A 20,882-nucleotide genomic window follows, 5' to 3' on the forward strand; every position below is an offset into this window, starting at 1 on the left:
GGACCGCCTTAAAGCCTTGAAGTTCTACTCTCTCCAGCGCCGCTGCGAGCAGGACATCATTTGTACGATTTGGAAAATATACCGCCAGCATTGCCCAAACGACCTGAACATTAGTTTCAAGGTTCATCCAAGGCTAGGACCACGAGCCATACATCCCCTGCTCAATTCAGGATCACAACATATAGGTACACTGCGGCATAATTTCTTTTCTTCAACAGGCCCTGCCCAGTTTAACATTGTCCCGAAACAGATAAAAGAGGAAAATGATCCTATCAGCTTTAAACGGAGTCAAGACAGATTTCTTCAAGGAATACCAGACAAGCCACCCATACCTGGATACAACTCACTCAATAAGAACTCACTACTTGAATGGACCATAGACAAAACTTGACTGTAAAAAGAATTTAGATAATCCTATCAGGTGGTGCTATTAAGTTAGACATGGCCTGGACCAATCTTTGGTCAAAATATATCTAAGTTTTACACATAGAAATTATATTGTTTTCTCAGCTTCTATGTGAGAATACAACATATGCAAAATTACTTTGAGAAAACGGAGTTTAAAATATTCTTTACTCCTGCACAGTTGTAGAGTTGCCATTATCCAGGCCCGCTTCACCATTCACCTACTTCTATGACCAAAATACATGACAGCATCTCATAAAAAGTTACATGCCTTATAAGCAACTATTCAACGCAAACCAATTACAGTCATTGTCTTTGCTGAATTGTTACCCTCCGCTGCTGTGACCATTGTCATAATTACAACTACTACACCACTAAATATGCTCCCTTCCACTTTTCTTATAACATGATCATGATGCAATTCCTTATGATCATAATTCAGATCACAAACACCACCTATTATCAAGTTCTTCCTCCCACAAAACTACAACCCTTTCGACCTTCCCACTGTGACTGCCGTTATCTAGGCAAAACTGATTAACTTATTTTATTATCCTTTTCATTCCAGCTCAGTCAGATCTTTGGACTAATAAAACAGAATAACAAAAGCCTTAAAATTTCAAGAAACTAGTAAGGAATGCACACTTTACTGAAAATATTTAAACCATTCCTCAACCAAATTACTTAAGCAGAACTACTTAAATAAACGGTCCATGAAAAAAAAAAAAAAAAAAAAAAAAAAAAAAAAAAAAAATCACCTGAACCATTAAATACTGTTCAATAAATAAAAAAGATATAACTCCAACTTTTCATATTTCATTTGTGATACTCAACTTGATGGCAAACTACTAAAAACAGATTATCACCTTCTGATATTATTTTACATCACAATGACACTAAAAAAAACAAAAGTTATAGGTACAAAGAAGAAAATTACCTATAACTATAAAACATCATACCTCAGTTCTTGTCAGTAGTTAAAATAATCTAATGGCGATAATTTTCTTAATCTATTTAAACTGAATAAGATATTTAGCTAAAAAGGGTTGCATTCAATCGTTTTGATAAATTTCAATATTTTCCAATTGGAATGATGGAAAATAGTTCAGAAATCAAAATTTTGTAACTAAAAAGAAAATTCATTTTAAGAATAAAAAAAATTATGGTTTTTGAGAAAGCAGAGCTATGCAGGCTTAAGATAAAACATAAGAAAAGTAAAAAAGAAAACTTACAGATGATATTCGTGATGTACTAGGTGAAGCTGGAGTGTGAGGGTTGGATGGTGGGGTCATGGGGTTTTGAAAGCGTAAGTTACCATCTTGTCGAGGCCGGGAGGCTGGTGAACCAACTGAGGGGTTCTGAGGGAGAAAGATTTCAACTGAATCCATTCCAATAGGAGACAGAGGATGGTCTTCTTCAGTGGTGGAACGCCGCCGAGGATGGCTCCCAGTCACCGTTTCATCAACAAACATGTTTAAGAAAGCCTAGAATATTAAAAAAAAAAAAAATACTTTTAATAAAAATAAAGATTATATAATATTAAAAAGCTGAGGCTGTTTCACAATATTCAAGAAGATATTGTTCTTACAAATAAAATCACATCACACAAGTCTGTTTGCTCCAAGACTATGCTGGAGCAGTCTTGGAGCAAACAGATGTTCTTCCTAAATTCAACCCTCACTGGTCTCCAAACAACATAATAATCTAGTCTCTCAAACAACATCCATGTGTGTGTGCTGGGGCAGGGGTAGAGATATCTTTTGATATCTCTATAGTAACTTCAATGACATTATTACACTCATTATACAAAGAAACTCTAATTGATTTTCTGCAACACATTAACACTCAGTTTGTAAAGTCATAAAAAATTTATAAATAATAGCATCACAGCTTACAGGCTTCCAATAGGTAAATCACTGGTCCATCACATTTCTGACCAAGGTGTTATTTTTTTTTTCTGCCAATGGTTAAATCCTTTATATATACATTTTATATGTATGTATATTATATGTATCAGCAAAAGATGTAAACAGTGATACATATAATATATGTGTGTGTGTGTGTATATATATATCATCATCAGCATCATCGTTTAACGTCCGCTTTCCATGCTAGCATGGGTTGGACGATTTGACTGAGGACTGGTGAAACCGGATGGCAACACCAGGCTCCAGATATATATATGTACATACAAACAAAAAAGCTTCTGCACAGTCTCTGTCTATTTAATGCCACTAACAAGGGCATTAGTTAAACTGAAGCTATGGTAGAATTTAGTGGCACACAGCTGGAGCAAGACCATGGAATAACGTGTGTATGAAGTAAACTTCTTAACAACACTGACATGCCTTCCTATTTACTTTCTACACAACCAAGTTGCTGACCATGATATATAAGTGTCTCAGGTAGGAAGAGGAATAACCTATCGATGAAAATGTTTCAGAAAATGAACCAATGACTAACTAATATCATTAATTTCACATCCAAAATGGAATGTACAGCTGCAAAAAACAAGTAGTTGTAAGAAAAATACACTACTACCGATTAAACCTATACAAGGCTGAGTTAGCCATTTCAGTCAGCTTTCATAGCAAGAGGTCTTTAACATTAAGACAGGCCTGTGATCACATGTTTTAGTCAAGGATTTACTGTTGTTTTCTCATATATAGTGTACCTAGGACTACATTATCTAATGTTCCTCACCTTCTTTTCTTAAGATGGCAAGGTGTTAATTGAGACATGGACATTAAAGAATGATGATGATGATGAATACAGTTGCAGATGAATTGCATGAAACATACAAAGTGAACATGAATACCATGACTACTAGTAACAAAAAGTTTATTATATTTACTTTGAGACCGGGCGTAGGTGTGAAGCCATCAATCACTTTGCTGGTATCGAACAAACTGATAGCACCATCTCTGACGGCTACCATTTTACCACTTCGGAAATGTACATCAACACAACTCCTGTTTTAAGTTAAGGAAATAAAACAACTAACATATTCATACAAGTCACACATATGTTTATACTTGTGTAGGAGTGTTTGACTTAGGGTTTTCGAGCGAGATCGTTGCCGGTGCCCCTGGACTGGCTCGTGCGAGTGGCACATAAAAGACACCATTTCGAGCGTGGCCGTTTTCGTGCGGGTGACACGTAAAAGCACCCACTACACTCTCTGAGTGGTTGGAGTTAGGAAGGGCATCCAGCTGTAGAAACTCTGCCAAATTAGATTGGAGCCTGGTGTTGCCATCCGGTTTCACCAGTCCTCAGTCAAATCGTCCAACCCATGTTAGCATGGAAGGCGGACGTTAAACGATGATGATGATGATGATGATGATGATGAGACATACCTCTACACATACAAATATACCTATAATTCTTTTCAGATACACATATAATCATCATCATCATTTTAATGTCTACTTTTTCACGGTTGCATGAGTCAGACAAGACTATGCTGGAGAAGTCTTGGAGCAAACAGATGTTCTTCTTAAATTCAACCCTCACTGGTCTCCAAACAACAGTAATCTAGTTTCTCAAACAACACCATGTGAATAACTCTTTTATCTACAAAGATTATGCAACATGTCGAGAAGCCTGGACATGCTTTCACTGAGAACAGCAAGCAAAACATCATCCAACACCATCAGCAAAGGCTGTTGCTTACAACCAGCAAATGCACAGGAAGATGAGGGACTTTGGTTGACCTGAGGCTATAGTAGAAGACACTTGTCCAAGGCACCAGGACTGAACCCAGAACCAAGTGGTTGGGAAGTGAATTTCTCAACCACACAGCCACAACTTTACACCAATATGAGAAAAACTTATTGTCTGTATTACATTATTCATGAATGAAGGAATTATACACTCATGAAGAAAATCTATATTTGTAGAAGAAACTTCATTAGTTTTATGTTCACTTTTCCATGCTCACGAGGAATAGGAAGATCTCTGCACCTGTCATGGTCTTTGTCAGGTCTACTATTTCAAGATTAGCACCTCTAATGCCATGATTTTCTTTCAACAACATACTTTCATTTGACCCATGCAAGCACAGATGTTAACATAGAAAGATTTTAGAAAATATAGCAACTTTTTACTATATTAATTCTGCCCCCTTTCTTGTATTTTTTATCTTTTACTTACCTCTTATCAGACTGCAGCCATGCTGGGGCACAGACTTGAAAGGTTTAGCTGAACAAATTGACTCCTGAAATTATTTCTTAAACCTGGTACTTAAAAAATAATTACTGGGGTCAATTTGTCCTCATAACTTTGCCAAACTGCTGTTATGGGGTCATGAACAAACCAGCACTGGTTGTCAAGCAGTGGTGGGGGACAAATACACGCGCATGCACACACTCACACATACACACACAAAGAGGCTTCTTTCACTTTCCATCTACTAAATCCACTCACAAGGCTTTGGTTGGCCTGTGGTTATAGCAGAAGACACTTGCCCAAGGTGTCACACAGTGGGACTGAGCTTGGAACCATGTAGTTGGGAAGCAAACTTCTTACCACACAGTCACACCTGTGCCATCTACTACCAAGCAGGAAGGCTGTGGGCTATGCCCAAGACTCTTTACAGAGCCTCCAAGACTGGTAGGAGGAAGGCACATAGGGAGCATGAAACAGGAACTTGGCATGAACACATGCAAAAGAGTAAACTCACCATCATCATCATCATTATTATCGGTTAACGTCCGTCTTCTATGCTAGCATGGGTGGAACGGTACTACAAGAGCTGGCCAGGTTGAAGCCTGCACCAGACTTCTGTGACTGTTTTGGCAGGATTTTTACAGCTGGATGCCCTTCCTAACACCAACCACCCAGCAGAGTGGATTCAGTGCATTTTACGTGGCACAAGCACAGGCTAGTGGCATCATTTTAGATACTCGACTACAAAGGTCAGTATCAGTTCAAATGTCACTAGGCATTGTGCCTCCACTACAACAAGGTAACTTTGCTCAGAACTACTTCAAGGTTGAGTTATTAGCGTTAATAAAGGAATCCAGTTGTAAACATGGACTAGTCTGGCAGTATGTAATGTAAAGAATTTTGTTAAAACCAGTCTATCACTGAGTGCCAGGATTTAATGATAACATCAAAATGCTAAAAAGCACTGGTACTGGTACCACATAAAAGGCACTGAAGATAGTTCCATGTAAAAAAGCACCCACTACACTCTGTAAAGTAGTTGGCATTAAGAAGGACAACCAACCATAGATACCAGGCCAGAACAGACTATGGAACCTGTTACAGCCCTGGTCTTTGCAGTTCCTGTCAAGCATTCCAACCCATGTCAACAAGGAAAACAGATGATGAATCAGGATATGATGGTATATAAGCATAAAGATATCAATGTAAAAGAAAAATTATTCAAAAGAAAAGGATACACATTGCGAAAGGTAATTCTAACATGTGTTGTTGACTGTGGTATAATAGTGAAGCTAAGCATAGATTGCTTTGGATGCTGTAAATAGAAGATAACAATAGTTATAATTTCAAGTAGTTCTATAGTTTCTTACAACACTGAGTAATAAACAAAAGACAAATAAAATACCAAGAATTTGTGACACTTACAGTCGAACCACCCAATAATGGAGAGGTGCTTAATTTATTTATTGATGTTAAAGGACTCCATGTATCATTCAGTAACTGAAATAAAAAAGGAAAAGAAAAATGATTTGACAGAAAAGAATCAAACATTAAATTCACAGAAATATATAGAAATGGTATATTAAATGCCACAGAACCTCCCAAAACTAGACACCAATATTTAAGCCTTATTCAAGCCTAATTAAGTTACCTATGAAGAAAACCAAATAATACCAAAGTAAGCAATCCCCACAAATTCTTTCCACTTTACAAGAATGAAAGACAACCCAGAATCTAATCCACACAAGAAAAATATTTACACTTGGTCATTTACATATTGAGATTTTATTCAGTCCCATCTAAAAATAAAGTGACTGACCATACACAACACATTAGGTATTCAGGGTTATTCACCATTAGCAAAAAAATATTTTGGGAAAAAGTTTGTTTTCAGTTTAGAAGTGCAATAAATAGTTATAATAGTACTTACTTGAACCAAATTAGCAACTGCATCTGTACTATTAGCACAATTAAGCTCCTCTTGAAGCTGGGTGATTACTAAAACATGGGGGTTGATAGTGGATGCATTTTGACCACATGTTCCTAGAGTGAGATGGAAAGACTTAGTGTCTATTCGCCAAGCTATGTTTACCTGTAAGCAAAGAAAAAAATTTTTTTAGCATAAAAATGATAAAATGATTTTTGTTTTCAATTTATAGGAAAGAAAAACTATAGATCAGATATCAATTAAAGTTCTATATTGGCAAAATCATTATCTTCATCATCATTTAACATCAAGTTTTCCATGCTAGCATGGGTCAGACAGAATTTGTTGAGGCAGATTTTCTATGGCTGGATACCCTTCCTGTTGCCAACCCTCCTCGTTTCCAAGCAAGGTAATATTTTCCCATTGGTAGTCATGTTTTTCCCAGAAGACTGGAAAAAACATTGCTTGTATGACAGTGATGCTCATTTACAACTATTACATGCTATCAAGTTGAAGGCACATTCACATACATATGAAGAGCTCCTTTCAGTTTCCATCTCCCAAACTCACTGGCAAGGCTTTGTTTTTGCCTGGGGCCTTAGTAGAAGTTACTTGCTCAAAGTACTACACAGTGGGACTGAACCTGAGATCACAAGGTTCAGAAGCAAACTTCTTAACCACGGTTTTTTCCTGCAAGCTTCAGGTATTGATTCAATAAACATCTGATAACTTTCAGAATGTCTACAATTTATATGAATACAAATATTATAATAATGACTATCAGAAAGATAGTTAACAGGAGAATATGGAAAAAGGTTCTAATTCAATATTCATATCGTATTTCTTCAGTCATTAAATAGAGAAAAAATACTTGGGGGTTTAATCTCCTGGGTATGAATACCTGATAAATCCAACATGCAAAACATATATGCTTTGCTCTATAGCATTTATTTGCTAGATAACTACTATTCAAGAGAGTTTATTCCATCACTAATATCACAACTCTAGATCATAATCTATGTAAAATTCAAAATTCGAAAAGTTTACATACTTTCTGAAAGGTTTCTTCCAACTTGATGCAACATTCATGGCAAATGACAAGAGAAAGACTAAATTCTACCAATAATTTAGAATCCTCAAGAATCGAGATTTACCTAATATAGCCATCAAGGACATAATTGTAAGTCATTTCTTGCATTAACAATTTCACATGTAGAATGTAGTGAACCTAGAAGCAAATTCTAAGATAATCCTTGATAGCTGTAATCTATTTTATAGTACCACTTTCATAAAAGGGGTCTAAGAAGGTATCATATATTCTAGTTAAATATATAGTGACCAAGCAATAGCCAGGTAAAAAATATTCCAGTTATTAAATCAGAATTAGCTGTTCTCCCTCTTTCTCTCTGTATGAAATGCTTAGAAACTTTGAACTTACAAGACTTGTCTGAGTAACTCCATAAACAATGGTCAGTTTTCTGTAGTTATAAGACCGTACTTCAATCAGTTTCTGTAAACCTGTCCTGCTATCTGGAATTGCCAGAGACATATATCAAACAAAATCAATATTACAGAGATATTTCTCAAAAGGTATATAGGAATAGACATTACATAAAAATAGAATGTTTCTAATCTTCAATATGTTAATTTGCTAGATGATAATTACTTGTACCAACAATATCATAGTGTTTGCAAATTTGCTCAGCAGCTACTTTAAATAATTAATCTCATTGTGACAAAATGCAAGCAGCATTAGGGAGTAAACATTCAAATTACATTTCATTGTTGACCAAGATGAAATTCAGCATAAACAGTATGGCTGCCTTAGTCATACAGATCATGCTACAAGTTAATTTTAGAACTGAAATTTAGTTGAGTGAAAAGATGTGATATTTGCATCTCATCCAAAGGTCAAAATTTTCTTTACTAAAGTGAAAAAATGCATTAAAAGCTTCATTCCCATAATCTTACATTTCAATTCAATAACAATAATATGATGAGGAAAAAGACAATTCATAGAGAATCATAACTTGTTATTTTATATATCAAATAACATTACATCAAATATATTTTTGATTTCTTTTAATAAACAAAAATTATTTAATTATGCAACTGCTTTCTATTTAAAACCTGTGTTATGTTGCAAATTTGTTAAAGTGAATCAAATTAAACAGAACACCACCACCCCAACACTTATAGAAGATATGAAATCAGAAGGTTAAAAATCCTACAAATTACTGACAAACTGTAAAGAATAACATATCTTGAAAAGTATAACAGTACACTGAAAAAATGGAGTTTCACAGTTTGTTTGCATTTCTTTAATCTTTTCCTATGCCTCTAACATCTAAACTTCAGTATCTAATAGATGATGTTTATGTCCTGCTGCAATGTGAAGAATAAATATTTAAAATCAAAATAGCTTCACTGTTGTAATCTACCAGTTATGGACTTTTAACCTCCCTTCAGTACAAAAAGAAAAATTATATTCTCTTGACAGCATACATTTGCAAGGTAAAAATTTTATAGTACACATAAAATGGTAATATACAATACTAAATAGAGATCAAGTTATTATTGTAAATCAATTTGCTTACCATTAAAAAAATGTGAAAAATTATAAACTGCCTGATACAGGTTAGCTACCAAGGTCCACTCATCAAGAAGGTCTTGAACAGTTTTACTGGCTTGGTCCGTGTTGAGATCAAAGGAGAAATAAACTCGTTGTATGGGACCTAAAAGAGAAAAGAGTGCAGCAGTGAATATTTTAGTTATCCACTATTACAATGTATTTGGGTTGTAAAATACAAATAAAGACAGTAAAAAAGAACCACAATACTTTTTAATGCAGGCATGGTAAGCCTCTTTCAAGAAGTAGGCTGCAAAAGACATGGTTCATCATGAGGTGAGCCACACTAGTAAAAACATTCATGGTAATTTTTCATTAGGCATGCCATTCAGAAAGTTGCACAGCCTGCAGTTTGCCCAAGACTGCTTTAATGTCATGAGCAAACATGTCAATAACAATGGTGACATAGCTAAACTGATAGTAATGTTTTAACAGATTACATTATGGCATTTGATTCAAAGACATCAATTCTACATCATGGGTATTTTTTAAGAATAGTATGAAACTTTTTCACCCAAAATTCATCAACTACTTGTTCACACTACGTCTAGGTCAGGGTGGTTATCTACCTCTCTTATACACATCAATCATTGCCTTTAATAGCTAACCACTCACCCAGCTTACTATTTTTAGAGAATCATCACACTAGGACTTCGCTCATAGCATCCACAAGCACTCTTAGACACAAACACTATCGTAAAGTCTACACAGTTAATGTCTAGAGGGAATCATAAATATTTTGTTTCATCAAGAGTTATCCTAGTTAACAAATATTTAAGAATAAATTTAATGTCTTTTTATTTCAATTTAAAAAAACAAATGATACAAAATACTTCAAGATTTGGAAAGAATTTACCTTGTTCTTTTGGACTAGTAGTTTTGATTGGACAGTTGGTGAAAACAAACTAAAAAGACAAAAAGTTAACAACAATAGTATTTTAGGCAGGAAGAAAAACATTCAGAAAACACAAGAGATATTGACAATCATGGGAAGCGATAGGATGATGGAGGTTTCAAAGGATATACATGATGTTAGGTGAAGAGAGGGACAGCAAGATGTATGATGAACACTTAGCAGACAGCAAATATTAACCTCGTGCCAGGCTCTTCTGCAGCACCACAATCAGCTCAGTCCTTTGTCATCTCTTCTGTGAGATGCAGCATCTTTAGGTCAGTCCCACTTCATCTCAAGTCTTCCTTATCTCCCACTTCCACAAGTTACATTAACTTAGCACTTCTTTATGCAGCAGTCATTCTCTATACACATTACATCCCCTTACCAGCACAGCATTCTCTCTTGTACACTACACTTAATTCTTCCTATAACCAGGTTATCTCTCAACTCATTTGTATTCTGGTGCTCATGCATATTAACACTGCACATCTATTGGATTATGTTTCTTTCATTTCTTTCTAGCCTTTGCAGCCTTCTGAATTTCTCTCAATCTATGGCTGATATGCACACAAGCATGCACACAAAAGTGCTAAAAGTTAATTTCAATATTTAGCTAATACTAGTTCTTGTGATCGTTCAGGCTTAAATGAAGTCTTACCTCAACAATCCAGTTCCTTGTTGGACGAACTTGAATCCTGAATTTGCTAGATAATAAATTCTTTCTTAATTCATCCATGGTTTCCGGTGTACAACCTTTACAATTTGGCAAACTGAAAGCAATTTAGACACAATGATAAAGTTATTGTCATTAAAGTGAAAAAGCATGTTCAGTTTCAATCTATCACTATTTTGATTAACAGATGGCCAGCCAACACTGAAGAACTGAATTTTGACTATATCAGAAGCAATTACCTGATTTTACTTTTAAGCTTAATCTAGATTTCTTTGGATAAATAAAAAATTAACCCCTAAAATATTTCATAGCTCCTGTTAATATACAGAAAGAAAATTACTGTGAATCAACAAGCGAGTTGTTAAACATGCTAGAAATAGCAGCCAAATCTCTCTCTCTCTCTTTACTGGCTTTCAAAAGGAAGAAAACATTAGATAATGTTTAATGAACATTAAATGAAATAAAGAACAGTCTGATTATAACTAGAATGCTTTTGATAAGTTTGCTCATTCAGCACTGAACTACCTCTAGTAAAGATGTGGTTCAGAGTAGAGTTTCTGCAATGGGACACAGGGTAAGTCATGATAACTTTGCACACAGTTCACTAGTTTATCTCTATTTTCAGGTGGTGATTACAGTTGATCTACTTAGTTCATCCAATCAGGGTTGGTAATTAAGCATAGATGCAACTGAAGTAAATAGATCTTGAGTGCGCATTTAATTAAGATTTGTCTAATGAACAGATTTTCTTTTCTCTGTGTTGAACTGATTAACTATAAAAAAAAAAAATAAACACAGGACGAGCTTAAAAGGAAAAAAAAAACAAGTTTATCTCAATAATTAACATTATACAATGTAGCAGTGATAACCATAGATGGATAAGTCAATAAAGGATTGGTCAACTGCCACAGTTTCAGATACTCCACTCTCCACAACTTAGTCCACCGAGCTGTAAATAGGTAACTAAACACTACACAATGCTGCACTGTTACTTCACATAGTAGCAACATACAACACTGCATACCAGGTTACTTAGAGTTATGCAATACCATTTATAGGATATGAACTGCTGATAGGCTAGTATGCTATTGATTCAACTAGTTGCAATCCTTGAGTAATATAAGGTACAAAAATTTCTCATGAAAAAAGAGATATGACTAACTATTTATTTACTTTTCTATCAAATATAGAATGTGTGTGTGTGTGAAGAGGGAGAGAGAGAGAGAGAGAGAGAAAGGCATCTTTTGTTAAACAAAAAGTGTAAAAGACTTACTCCATTATTGTGAGGGTCATACAGCTACCTTCACCATCTACTTGGATACCTTGATGTGGAATATTTCTTCTTGTTAGCTGCAAATTATATCAAAATCAATTAAAGTTTTTTACCCCTGAGAAACACAAAGAAAAAAAAAATGACAATAGTGGAATAAATCATAAATATAAAACATTTATTAATGTTTCATTTTGGTTCAATAACATTTTCTTGAATATTAGCCATAGATTCAGTCACTGAAGCCATCCTGACAAAAACTGAAATAGCTAACAGTGTCAGTATATCATCATCATCATCGTTTAACGTCCGCTTTCCATGCTAGCATGAAAAGCGGATGTTAAACGATGATGATGATATAAAATATATCATAAAGAAATTAAGATATAAACTATTTTTATAAAAACCAGTAATTTTGTTGCATCAAGTATCATGCTTATTCTAGGATAAAACTACTTAATCCAATCTGTTTTGTCTCTCTCCAGAGCGAGATAAAATCAAACAGAGAGCTTGGAAGCATGAAAAAAAAGATGTACACTGATGGAGTGTAAATGAAACAATCAAGAGAAGACAATAAAACTGGTGACTAAACAATTTAGTGCAGCCAACTGCCATTTTTGTGTGTGTATGTATTTTGTGTTTGACAACCATTTTCCCTTAAATTAGAAGCTTTTGTTGAAATAGAAGCAAATGTGTCATTTTGTCTTTCCAATATGCTGAGGTTGTTATGATTTCAAATTTTGACACAAAGCCAGCAATTTTCAGGGGAGGGGTAAGTTGATTACATCAACTCCAGTACTAAACCAGTACTTATTTTATCGACCCCCAAAAGGATGAAAGGCAAAGTCAGCCTCAGCAAAATTTGAACTCGGAACACAAAGACAGATGAATTGACACTAAGCATTTTGCCTGGCATGCTAAGAATTCTGCCAGTTAGCCATCTTATGTTGAGGTAATAATGAATCATAAAAAAGGAAGCAAGAGAGAGCAGCTACCATGAGGCTGGAACTCAAATCTGTGTGTTCAACAGACAAGCACTTTAACCATAAAGCCATTTTTATGCTTTAGAAAATTTAACACTTAATGCAGATGGCTATATTACCATCACTCAAAGAAATGAAATGATAAAAAAAAAAAAAGAACCAACCTCTTCAGTTAAAGAAACAAATGGTAGCTTTTCCTCACAATGAGCCAACAAGAATGCTAATGGGGCAACAAAATAAGGAGATTCTTTCCTCATCTTAGCTGGTGGCCCCTCTTGATCACCCAACAGCAACTGCATACATACATAAAAAGAAATAAAATAGAAAAAATGTAAGAAAATAATTAAAAATGTAAGAAAATCTGATAGAGAACTAGAAAAAGAAATATGGTACTTCACTGGGGTATTCAAAGAACTGTCCATATTGGTCACACTCAACTAGAAAAATATACAGCAATTAAATGATAAGAGTGTATTCAATAGTGTACATATGTATCAGCATGCAAATGTAGCTGAATAGTGAAACAGTTCATTTTGGAGTTATGGTGACCTTAGTTCTATCTTACTACACAGAGCTTTAGAATTGTCTTCTAAAATAACCTGGGGTCAACCCAAGCCTTGTGAATGAAACTGTAAGCTTCTCAGATGATTGTAACTTATAATTCAAAGGGCCAGCCTAGTCATACATAGTGCTATGCTAATCTTCTTTACTTTAAGGATCTGTGAAATACATAGGGACTTGAATTATAGACTCATTAAAATATACTGTAACTGATTGAACAACTAGAGTACTCATTGTCAAAACTGACAGGTTTATTTACTGATTTACTTGCATATACACGTGAAAAAAAACTCCCTATATTTGGCTTCCTTGTATATAGATGTTTTTTTTAGAAATAAAGGCAAATATGTCATTTTGTCGTTGGCTGAATCATGAAAAGGGAAGCAAGAGAGAACTGCTATCATGAGATTGGAACTCAGATGTGTGTGTTCAATAGCTGATATAATAATTTGATATAAAATTAGATGATGTAATAATTGATATAAAATTATCAAATACTTAAAAACTGCATCTCATCTTCATCATTTAATATCCATCTTCCATGCTGGCATGGGATGGACAGTTTGACAGGAGCTGGCAAACCACAAGACAGCACAAAGCTCCATTATCTATTTTGGTATGGTTTCTATGGTTGGGTGCACTTCCTAGCACCAACCATTTTAAAGAGTGGAAAGGATGCTTTTTATGTGGCATCAGCACCAGCGAGGTCTGCTTTGACATGGTTTTTACAGCTGGATGCCCATCCAAATGCCAAACACTTTACATCTCATTATTATCATCATCATTGTTTTACATTCATTTTCCATGCTGGCATGGGTTGGACAGCTCAACTGGGGTCTGGGAAGCCAGGAGGCTGCACCAGCCTCCAGTCTGATCTGGCAGCGTTTCTACAGTTGGATGTCCTTCCTAATGCCAACCACTCTGAGAGTGTAGTGGGTGCTTTTTACGTGCCACAAGCACAGGGGCCAGAGGGGGCTGGCAACGACCATGATCGGTCGGTGCTTTTTACATGCCACCGGCACAGAAGTTAGTCAAGGCGGTACTGGCATCGATCATGTTCGGACGGTGCTTTTTATGTGCCACCTGCATGGGGATCACAACTACAATTTCCATTTGATTTAGAAGTTATAATTCAGTTTCAATGTTTGGAACTAACTTACCTTTCGCTTTCTTGACAGACTGTCCAATTCCAATTCATCGCCTTCAGCTTAAGAAATAAAAACACAATTAAAATACCCTGAACATTCTCATGTTCACATCAGTAACTTTTACACATCCTTTCTTATTATACACATGCACATCCAACAGTTACTGAGTACATTCTTTGAAACAAAGCTAAACAATTGGTTGACATTTCAAGTCAGTAGATTTAACAACTACAACTACTGTCCTCAGACTATCACAGTTTTACCATATAAAGTAGCAGTTCTCAACCATTTTTTTTTTACTAATGGATCCCTTTAATTCCTATTTTACTTGGATGGGCCCTCAGAGTTGTTGAATGCTCAAAAAATTCTGTTATATATTTTTAATTAAATATTATTAGGAATTGTATAAAATAAGTGTTAAAATATTTGGCATATTGTATAACCAATTTATTGCACACAAATCACCACTAAAATATCTCAACATTAAAACAGATTAGGATGGACAGAAATTACATTTTGTATGAATTTTGGTAAGTCTGACCAATTAATTCTTTCCACAGTCATAAGCTTTTTCTTATACAATGCACAGTTCATTTGAATATGAATTAAATATTCAATATTTTGTGTTTCAACAAGTCATCAATCTGTAACAGTTGTTTCACACGTTCTCACAACAAAACAACACAGAGACACAGCTAAATTAAATGGATGCAAAATGAGAAAAGATACTCACAAAAAACAGTAGCATATGGACCATGAGTCAATGAAAATATGTTAATAGGTGTAAGATGTTTGGCTTTCAGGAATGGCTTCACAGCTCCATTATCTTCAACTAAAGTGTTGTCAGTATTTTCAGTACTGGCAGTAGCCATCTCTAGAAGGTAGTATTTGTAGACAAATGATTTTGGAGGAACATCCTCCACTTCGACAACCTTTAAGAGAAAATATTCATAATAAGATCATAATAAGATCATATTCTATTATATGATATACAAAATATTCTTTTATGTTAACATAATAAATCTTTTGTAACTAAATTTTGTAGAAAACACACCAAACTTTGATGAAGTTTGATAAGAAGATTCAATTGTACACATACCACAGCATATGAAGTCTGCTTGGGAACTCGAACATACAACTTGTGTTTCGAGAGTGACTCTAGGGCATGGCCAGCAAAGTTTATAAAGGGCAACTGGCGATGGCTGCTGGCAGGGAGCTGTTGGACAGACTTTTCACACCGCAGTAAAGCTAATTCTGATCTGGTTAAAAGAAAAGAAAAAAAAAAGTGAAAATGTTTTCTGAAATAATATTATTTCAAATATCAAACTTCAGGAAAAAAAAAAGCAAAAAAACTGTTCAAACTGTAACTGTAACAAACAAAAACAAATTAAAACATCTTTCTATTGTATTAACTCATAACAAAGTAAATAGTTAACTATCACTGGGCACTAGTCTCATAGAGGGCAATTGTTGGAGAAAAAAAAACAAAATTGGTTGCACCGGAAATTAGTTAAAATATAATTTATCATAATGTGTTGATGATGACTGCATGGTCAAGAAGTTTGCTTCTCAATCATGTGGCTCAATCCCACTGTGTGGCACCTTGGGCAAGTAACTTCTATTATAAGCCCAGACCAACCAATTCCTTCTGAGGCAATCTGAAAGACGTGTGTGTGTGTAAGCTTTACCCACCTATACCTACTGACCGGTCTTCACACTCTCTTCTACTCACCTTCTCGTACCTTCAGGATAGGTTCTGGTACCTCATCACCACCGTCTTTATCTCTCTCAAATCCCACATCAATTACTCTCATCCATTCTTATATAATGCAAAGTAACATTGTACCTCTTTCGAAGCAAGAAACCTGTTTAAGATACTTTAAATTTCAACATAAAAGTTGCCTTTCTACAAGACACCCACTCAGCTGAGAAGTAGCTTTATGATAGGTCTTGCGAGTTACATGCCAACTTCACTGGTGCTGGTGCCATGAAAAAGGCACCCAGTACACTCTAAGTGGTTGGCATTAGGAAGGTCATCCAGTCACAGAAACCAGGAGCTCAACATAGTCCTTCAACCGAGGCCAGGATGGAAGATGGACATTAAATGATGATGGTGAAAAATTAAAGACAGTGTCCGCTCTAAGTAATTTGAACTTAGTGTAAACATCTGGTACAAGCCATTACAATTAATACTATGATATATAATTAGCATGAAACAGATTACTGACCATAATATTTGGAACATACCTCAGTTTGGCAATTTGTTTATCAAGGTGTCTTCTTTCCCCATTAAGGTTTTCTTCAATTTCTTGAATGACAGGATGATCTGAAATAAAAGATGATGAAAAACATATATATAGGAAATGACAAGAGACCGGGAGATGTGGCAATTTGCTGTACTTGATAAGAAGCATTATCTTAAGTAAAATTGCTGTCTTCCACACATACAGGCTTGTCCTCTCAGGTGTCAGTGCCACCTAAAAAGCACCCATGCTGGTGCTGCACAAATGCATCCGTGCCAGTGGCACGTAAAAAGCACCCAGCACATTCTGTTAAGTGGTTGGCATTAGGAAGGGCATAAAAATCATGCCACAACAAACAGTTGGAGTCTGGACAGCTCCCTGGTAGCTAGTTCCATGACAAACCGTCCAACCCAAGCTAGCATGGAAAGCAGAAGTTAAACAATAATGATGATGATAATGATATATATATATATATATATATATATATATATATATATATATATATATATGCTTTTACTTGTTTCAGTAATTTGACTGCGGCCATGCTGGAGCACCACCTTTTAGTCGAGCAAATCGACCCCAGGACTTATTCTTTGGAAGCCTAGTACTTATTCTATCGGTCTCTTTGCCGAACCGCTAAGTTATGGGGACGGAAACACATCACCATCGGTTGTCAAGTGATGCTGGGGAGACAAACACAGACACACAAACATATACACACACATACACATATATATATATACATATATATACGACGGGCTTCTTTCAGTTTCCGTCTACCAAATCCACTCACAAGGCTTTGGTCGGCCTGAGGCTATAGTACAAGACACTTGCCCAAGGTGCCACGCAGTGGGAATGAACCCGGAACCATATATATATATTCAAATAGTAAGTATATATATATATATATATATCATCATCATCATCATCATCATCCTCATCGTTTAACGTCCGCTTTCCATGCTAGCATGGGTTGGACGATTTGACTGAGGACTGGTGAAACCGGATGGTGTCTTTTATGTGCCACCCGCACAAGCCAGTCCAGGGGAACTGGCAACGATCTCACTCGAAAATCCTACGGGAGCCAGTCAGGCGGTACTGGCAACGGCCACGCTCAAAATGGTAATATATATATATATATAAAAGAAGTTTAAAAAGGAACAAGAATAGAGCCTTAGTCATTAGAATCACCAACTTGTTTCTCAAATTTCTTTCATGTAGGCGAGAGGATTCAGAGTAGTTTCTCTTCGTCCAACACTAACTATTGTGAGTCATTCTCTGGATGCAGCCAAACTTTCTAACATCTCTTACAATTACAACTTACTATTATAATTACCATCCCTTTTCATTTAGTACACATCATCTGTTTTCAACTGGAACTATATAACAGAAAGCATATTGAATGATATCAGACCAACATCCATAGGGGAATAGGTAGGTGTCAGATTTTACCTTCAGTCTGTTATAAGAATTTATCCATCCCAAAAGAATGAAACACAAAAGGGATCTAAATTCAGAACCCAGAAGTTTCAACGCGAATATTTTCAGTAATGGTTAACAATGATCTAAGGTCTTACTTGAGCAAGGTACTGATGTTAAGAATGTTCCTCGCTGGATATCAATAGCAACACGCAAAACTTCAGCAGAAGTGAATGGATTTAAGACTGGTACATGGAGAACAGCTGGAACATCTTTGATTTCACCTAAAAACGAGCAATAATAAATAAATGCTTTAAATACTATTATTTTTCAAATGCATGTCATATAGCATGATCAGGACAGAAATCATGATTACTATCACTTCTAGGTTTCCTAAAAAACCTTTACTGACAATTTTATAGTTTTCATGCAATATTTTATCATTTATATTTCAATTTATTTAACCATTTAGTATTCAGATTACTCTGTCTAATGTAATCCTTTTTTATTCACATTGTTTTGAATTGTTCCTAAATTATCTACTAGCTTAGAGATTTCAACAATGTAATAGATTATTTTTAGAATGACATTGTATGATGGGTGTGAAGGGCCAGATATGGCCAATTTAAATATAAAGCAAGTTGACTATTTTGGCTGGATATGGCCAGTTTAAATACTAAAGGGTTAAATAAAAATTTGCATTATGTAGATGTTCAGAAATTTCCAAAACATATAAAGCAGTATTAAGAACTATGTAACTGAAATTGACATCTTTGTTACATGAATGTGCATGCATGCATGTATTATGAATTTGTGAAAAGAAGGGCAGGGACAATAACCTTTTTCAGAGCTACTGAGATTTGTGGAAGGAAAGGAGGAAGTTATTTTCAAAAAGATCTGTTCCAAATGCTTGCAACAGAGGGGGCTACAGTTAAAGCACCCCAAGACCATATAATGGTGTTAAACCAAGTTTTAAGTTAACTCTTGAGGCTTTAGTAGAAAACATTTTCACATGGTGCCATACAAGAATCCCCAAAACACTTGGTCACAAAGCAAACTTCCTAGCCACAGACATGTTAGCTATAGCAGACAATGGGAAGAGAGAGAATTTATAAGCTAGAATTCTAGACAAAAATATAATTTATAAAAAAACATTGGAAAGCAAAGTTTATTTTACAAAAGCATAATTTGAAAACAAAAATGAAAGGATTACTTACAGGGACCATCAACATACTTTTGAAGATCTTTAGCAAACTCCTGAAGAATAAAAAAAATATTGTGAAAAACAAGTCATTAATAGGAAACATCATATGAAGGGGTGCTGAAAAGTTCCTGGCTTTAAGGGTATCATGAAAGGCCTGCTTGGAGGCCCAACCTTCCAAGTTCTTTAACAGGGCTTAGAAAAACTGAAAGACTGCTGCAATAGATGTGTGAATCTGAGAGTGGAATATGTTGAATAAAATCATAATTAACTGATCCACCTGTATTTTCTTTTACCTTAAGCCAGGGAGTTTTCAGCACTCGTGTGTGTATGTGTGTGTGTGAGAGAGAGAGAGAGAGAGTACAGATGCATGAATTTGCTAGTTATGTTCTAACATTATGAAAATCTGGGACACATGAAAAATTTTAATTCAACTTTTAAATGTTAGAAAGTTTCCAATTTAAGCAGGTTTTAACTGTAATAGTCTTCTTTCTTTGATGTTAGGTAAAATGCATTAATCTTTGACATAAAAGTTCTCAAGAACAATGCTCTAAAAGATGAAACATATGATGCAATTTTTGAAAAAAATACTTTGGACTAAAATAAATTCAGATAGTGAGTACCACCTTGGAGTAGCTTACTGTATGCAAAAGGGCAAATTTATCTTTTGACGATCTAATTTATAAACCAGATTGCCTACATATCTCCATTCAGAATCAAAGACACAACAAGCATTTTAAGGCTATTTTACCAGCAAAAACAGGAGTTAATCTCCATTTTGCCCTCTTCACCATAACCACTCTACCCTTATTTCATCCCCATCTTTGTGGGTCTTCCTATTCATCTATTACCTTCCATAATCATTTTCAGCACTCCTCTCACCCAGTCACCTTCATCTTTCCTCAGCACATGACCAAGCCATTGCACCCCATTTTTCTTCATAACATCCATCACTGATTCTATTCCCATCATTATCGGTAATTCATTTTGCTTTCCTCTTGCAGAAGAACTTCACTTAGCTAGCAAATCATTTTCATATCTGTCCTGCCCTTCTAGGTTCATTACCTAAATCTCATGCCTAGAGATGCAAAGATATTTCAAACATAAATGTCAACGAAACAAAACTTTAACCACATTTAGTATGCCAATATATAAATTCACACCAATTGACAAAGACAAGTGTTACCTTATCTAAATTCATAAATATGGTGTTCAGACTTTATAAAAGAATTACTGATACATTAATTGCTGCAAAATGTTTAAACAGATACTCCTCTTCAAAGAAAATCTGAGACTCCTAACACTTTGAGAGAAAAATGATTAAAAAAAACACAGTTGTATAATGTAGGTATTAAAAAAAA

General features: G+C 35.2%; 1 protein-coding gene across 1 annotated transcript in view; it reads right to left on the minus strand.

The window, feature by feature from the left end:
* Nucleotides 1-1,598: 1,598 nt before the first annotated feature.
* Nucleotides 1,599-20,882, minus strand: part of LOC106871902 (mediator of RNA polymerase II transcription subunit 14) — a 39,823-nt gene continuing 20,539 nt past the window's right edge. The window contains exons 17-33 of the mRNA XM_014918658.2: nucleotides 19,538-19,577; nucleotides 18,479-18,604; nucleotides 16,906-16,984; nucleotides 15,758-15,917; nucleotides 15,392-15,590; nucleotides 14,671-14,717; nucleotides 13,114-13,242; nucleotides 11,970-12,046; nucleotides 10,682-10,793; nucleotides 9,985-10,033; nucleotides 9,097-9,234; nucleotides 7,938-8,029; nucleotides 6,503-6,664; nucleotides 5,998-6,072; nucleotides 5,811-5,887; nucleotides 3,260-3,377; nucleotides 1,599-1,889 (exon numbers count right to left, since the gene is read on the minus strand). Of these exons, the coding sequence (XP_014774144.1) occupies nucleotides 1,599-1,889; nucleotides 3,260-3,377; nucleotides 5,811-5,887; nucleotides 5,998-6,072; nucleotides 6,503-6,664; nucleotides 7,938-8,029; nucleotides 9,097-9,234; nucleotides 9,985-10,033; nucleotides 10,682-10,793; nucleotides 11,970-12,046; nucleotides 13,114-13,242; nucleotides 14,671-14,717; nucleotides 15,392-15,590; nucleotides 15,758-15,917; nucleotides 16,906-16,984; nucleotides 18,479-18,604; nucleotides 19,538-19,577 (1,971 nt within the window). The remainder of the gene's footprint in view (nucleotides 1,890-3,259; nucleotides 3,378-5,810; nucleotides 5,888-5,997; nucleotides 6,073-6,502; nucleotides 6,665-7,937; nucleotides 8,030-9,096; nucleotides 9,235-9,984; nucleotides 10,034-10,681; nucleotides 10,794-11,969; nucleotides 12,047-13,113; nucleotides 13,243-14,670; nucleotides 14,718-15,391; nucleotides 15,591-15,757; nucleotides 15,918-16,905; nucleotides 16,985-18,478; nucleotides 18,605-19,537; nucleotides 19,578-20,882) is intronic.

The sequence above is a fragment of the Octopus bimaculoides genome, chromosome 2 (assembly GCF_001194135.2).
Source record: "Octopus bimaculoides isolate UCB-OBI-ISO-001 chromosome 2, ASM119413v2, whole genome shotgun sequence".
NCBI lineage: Eukaryota > Metazoa > Mollusca > Cephalopoda > Octopoda > Octopodidae > Octopus > Octopus bimaculoides.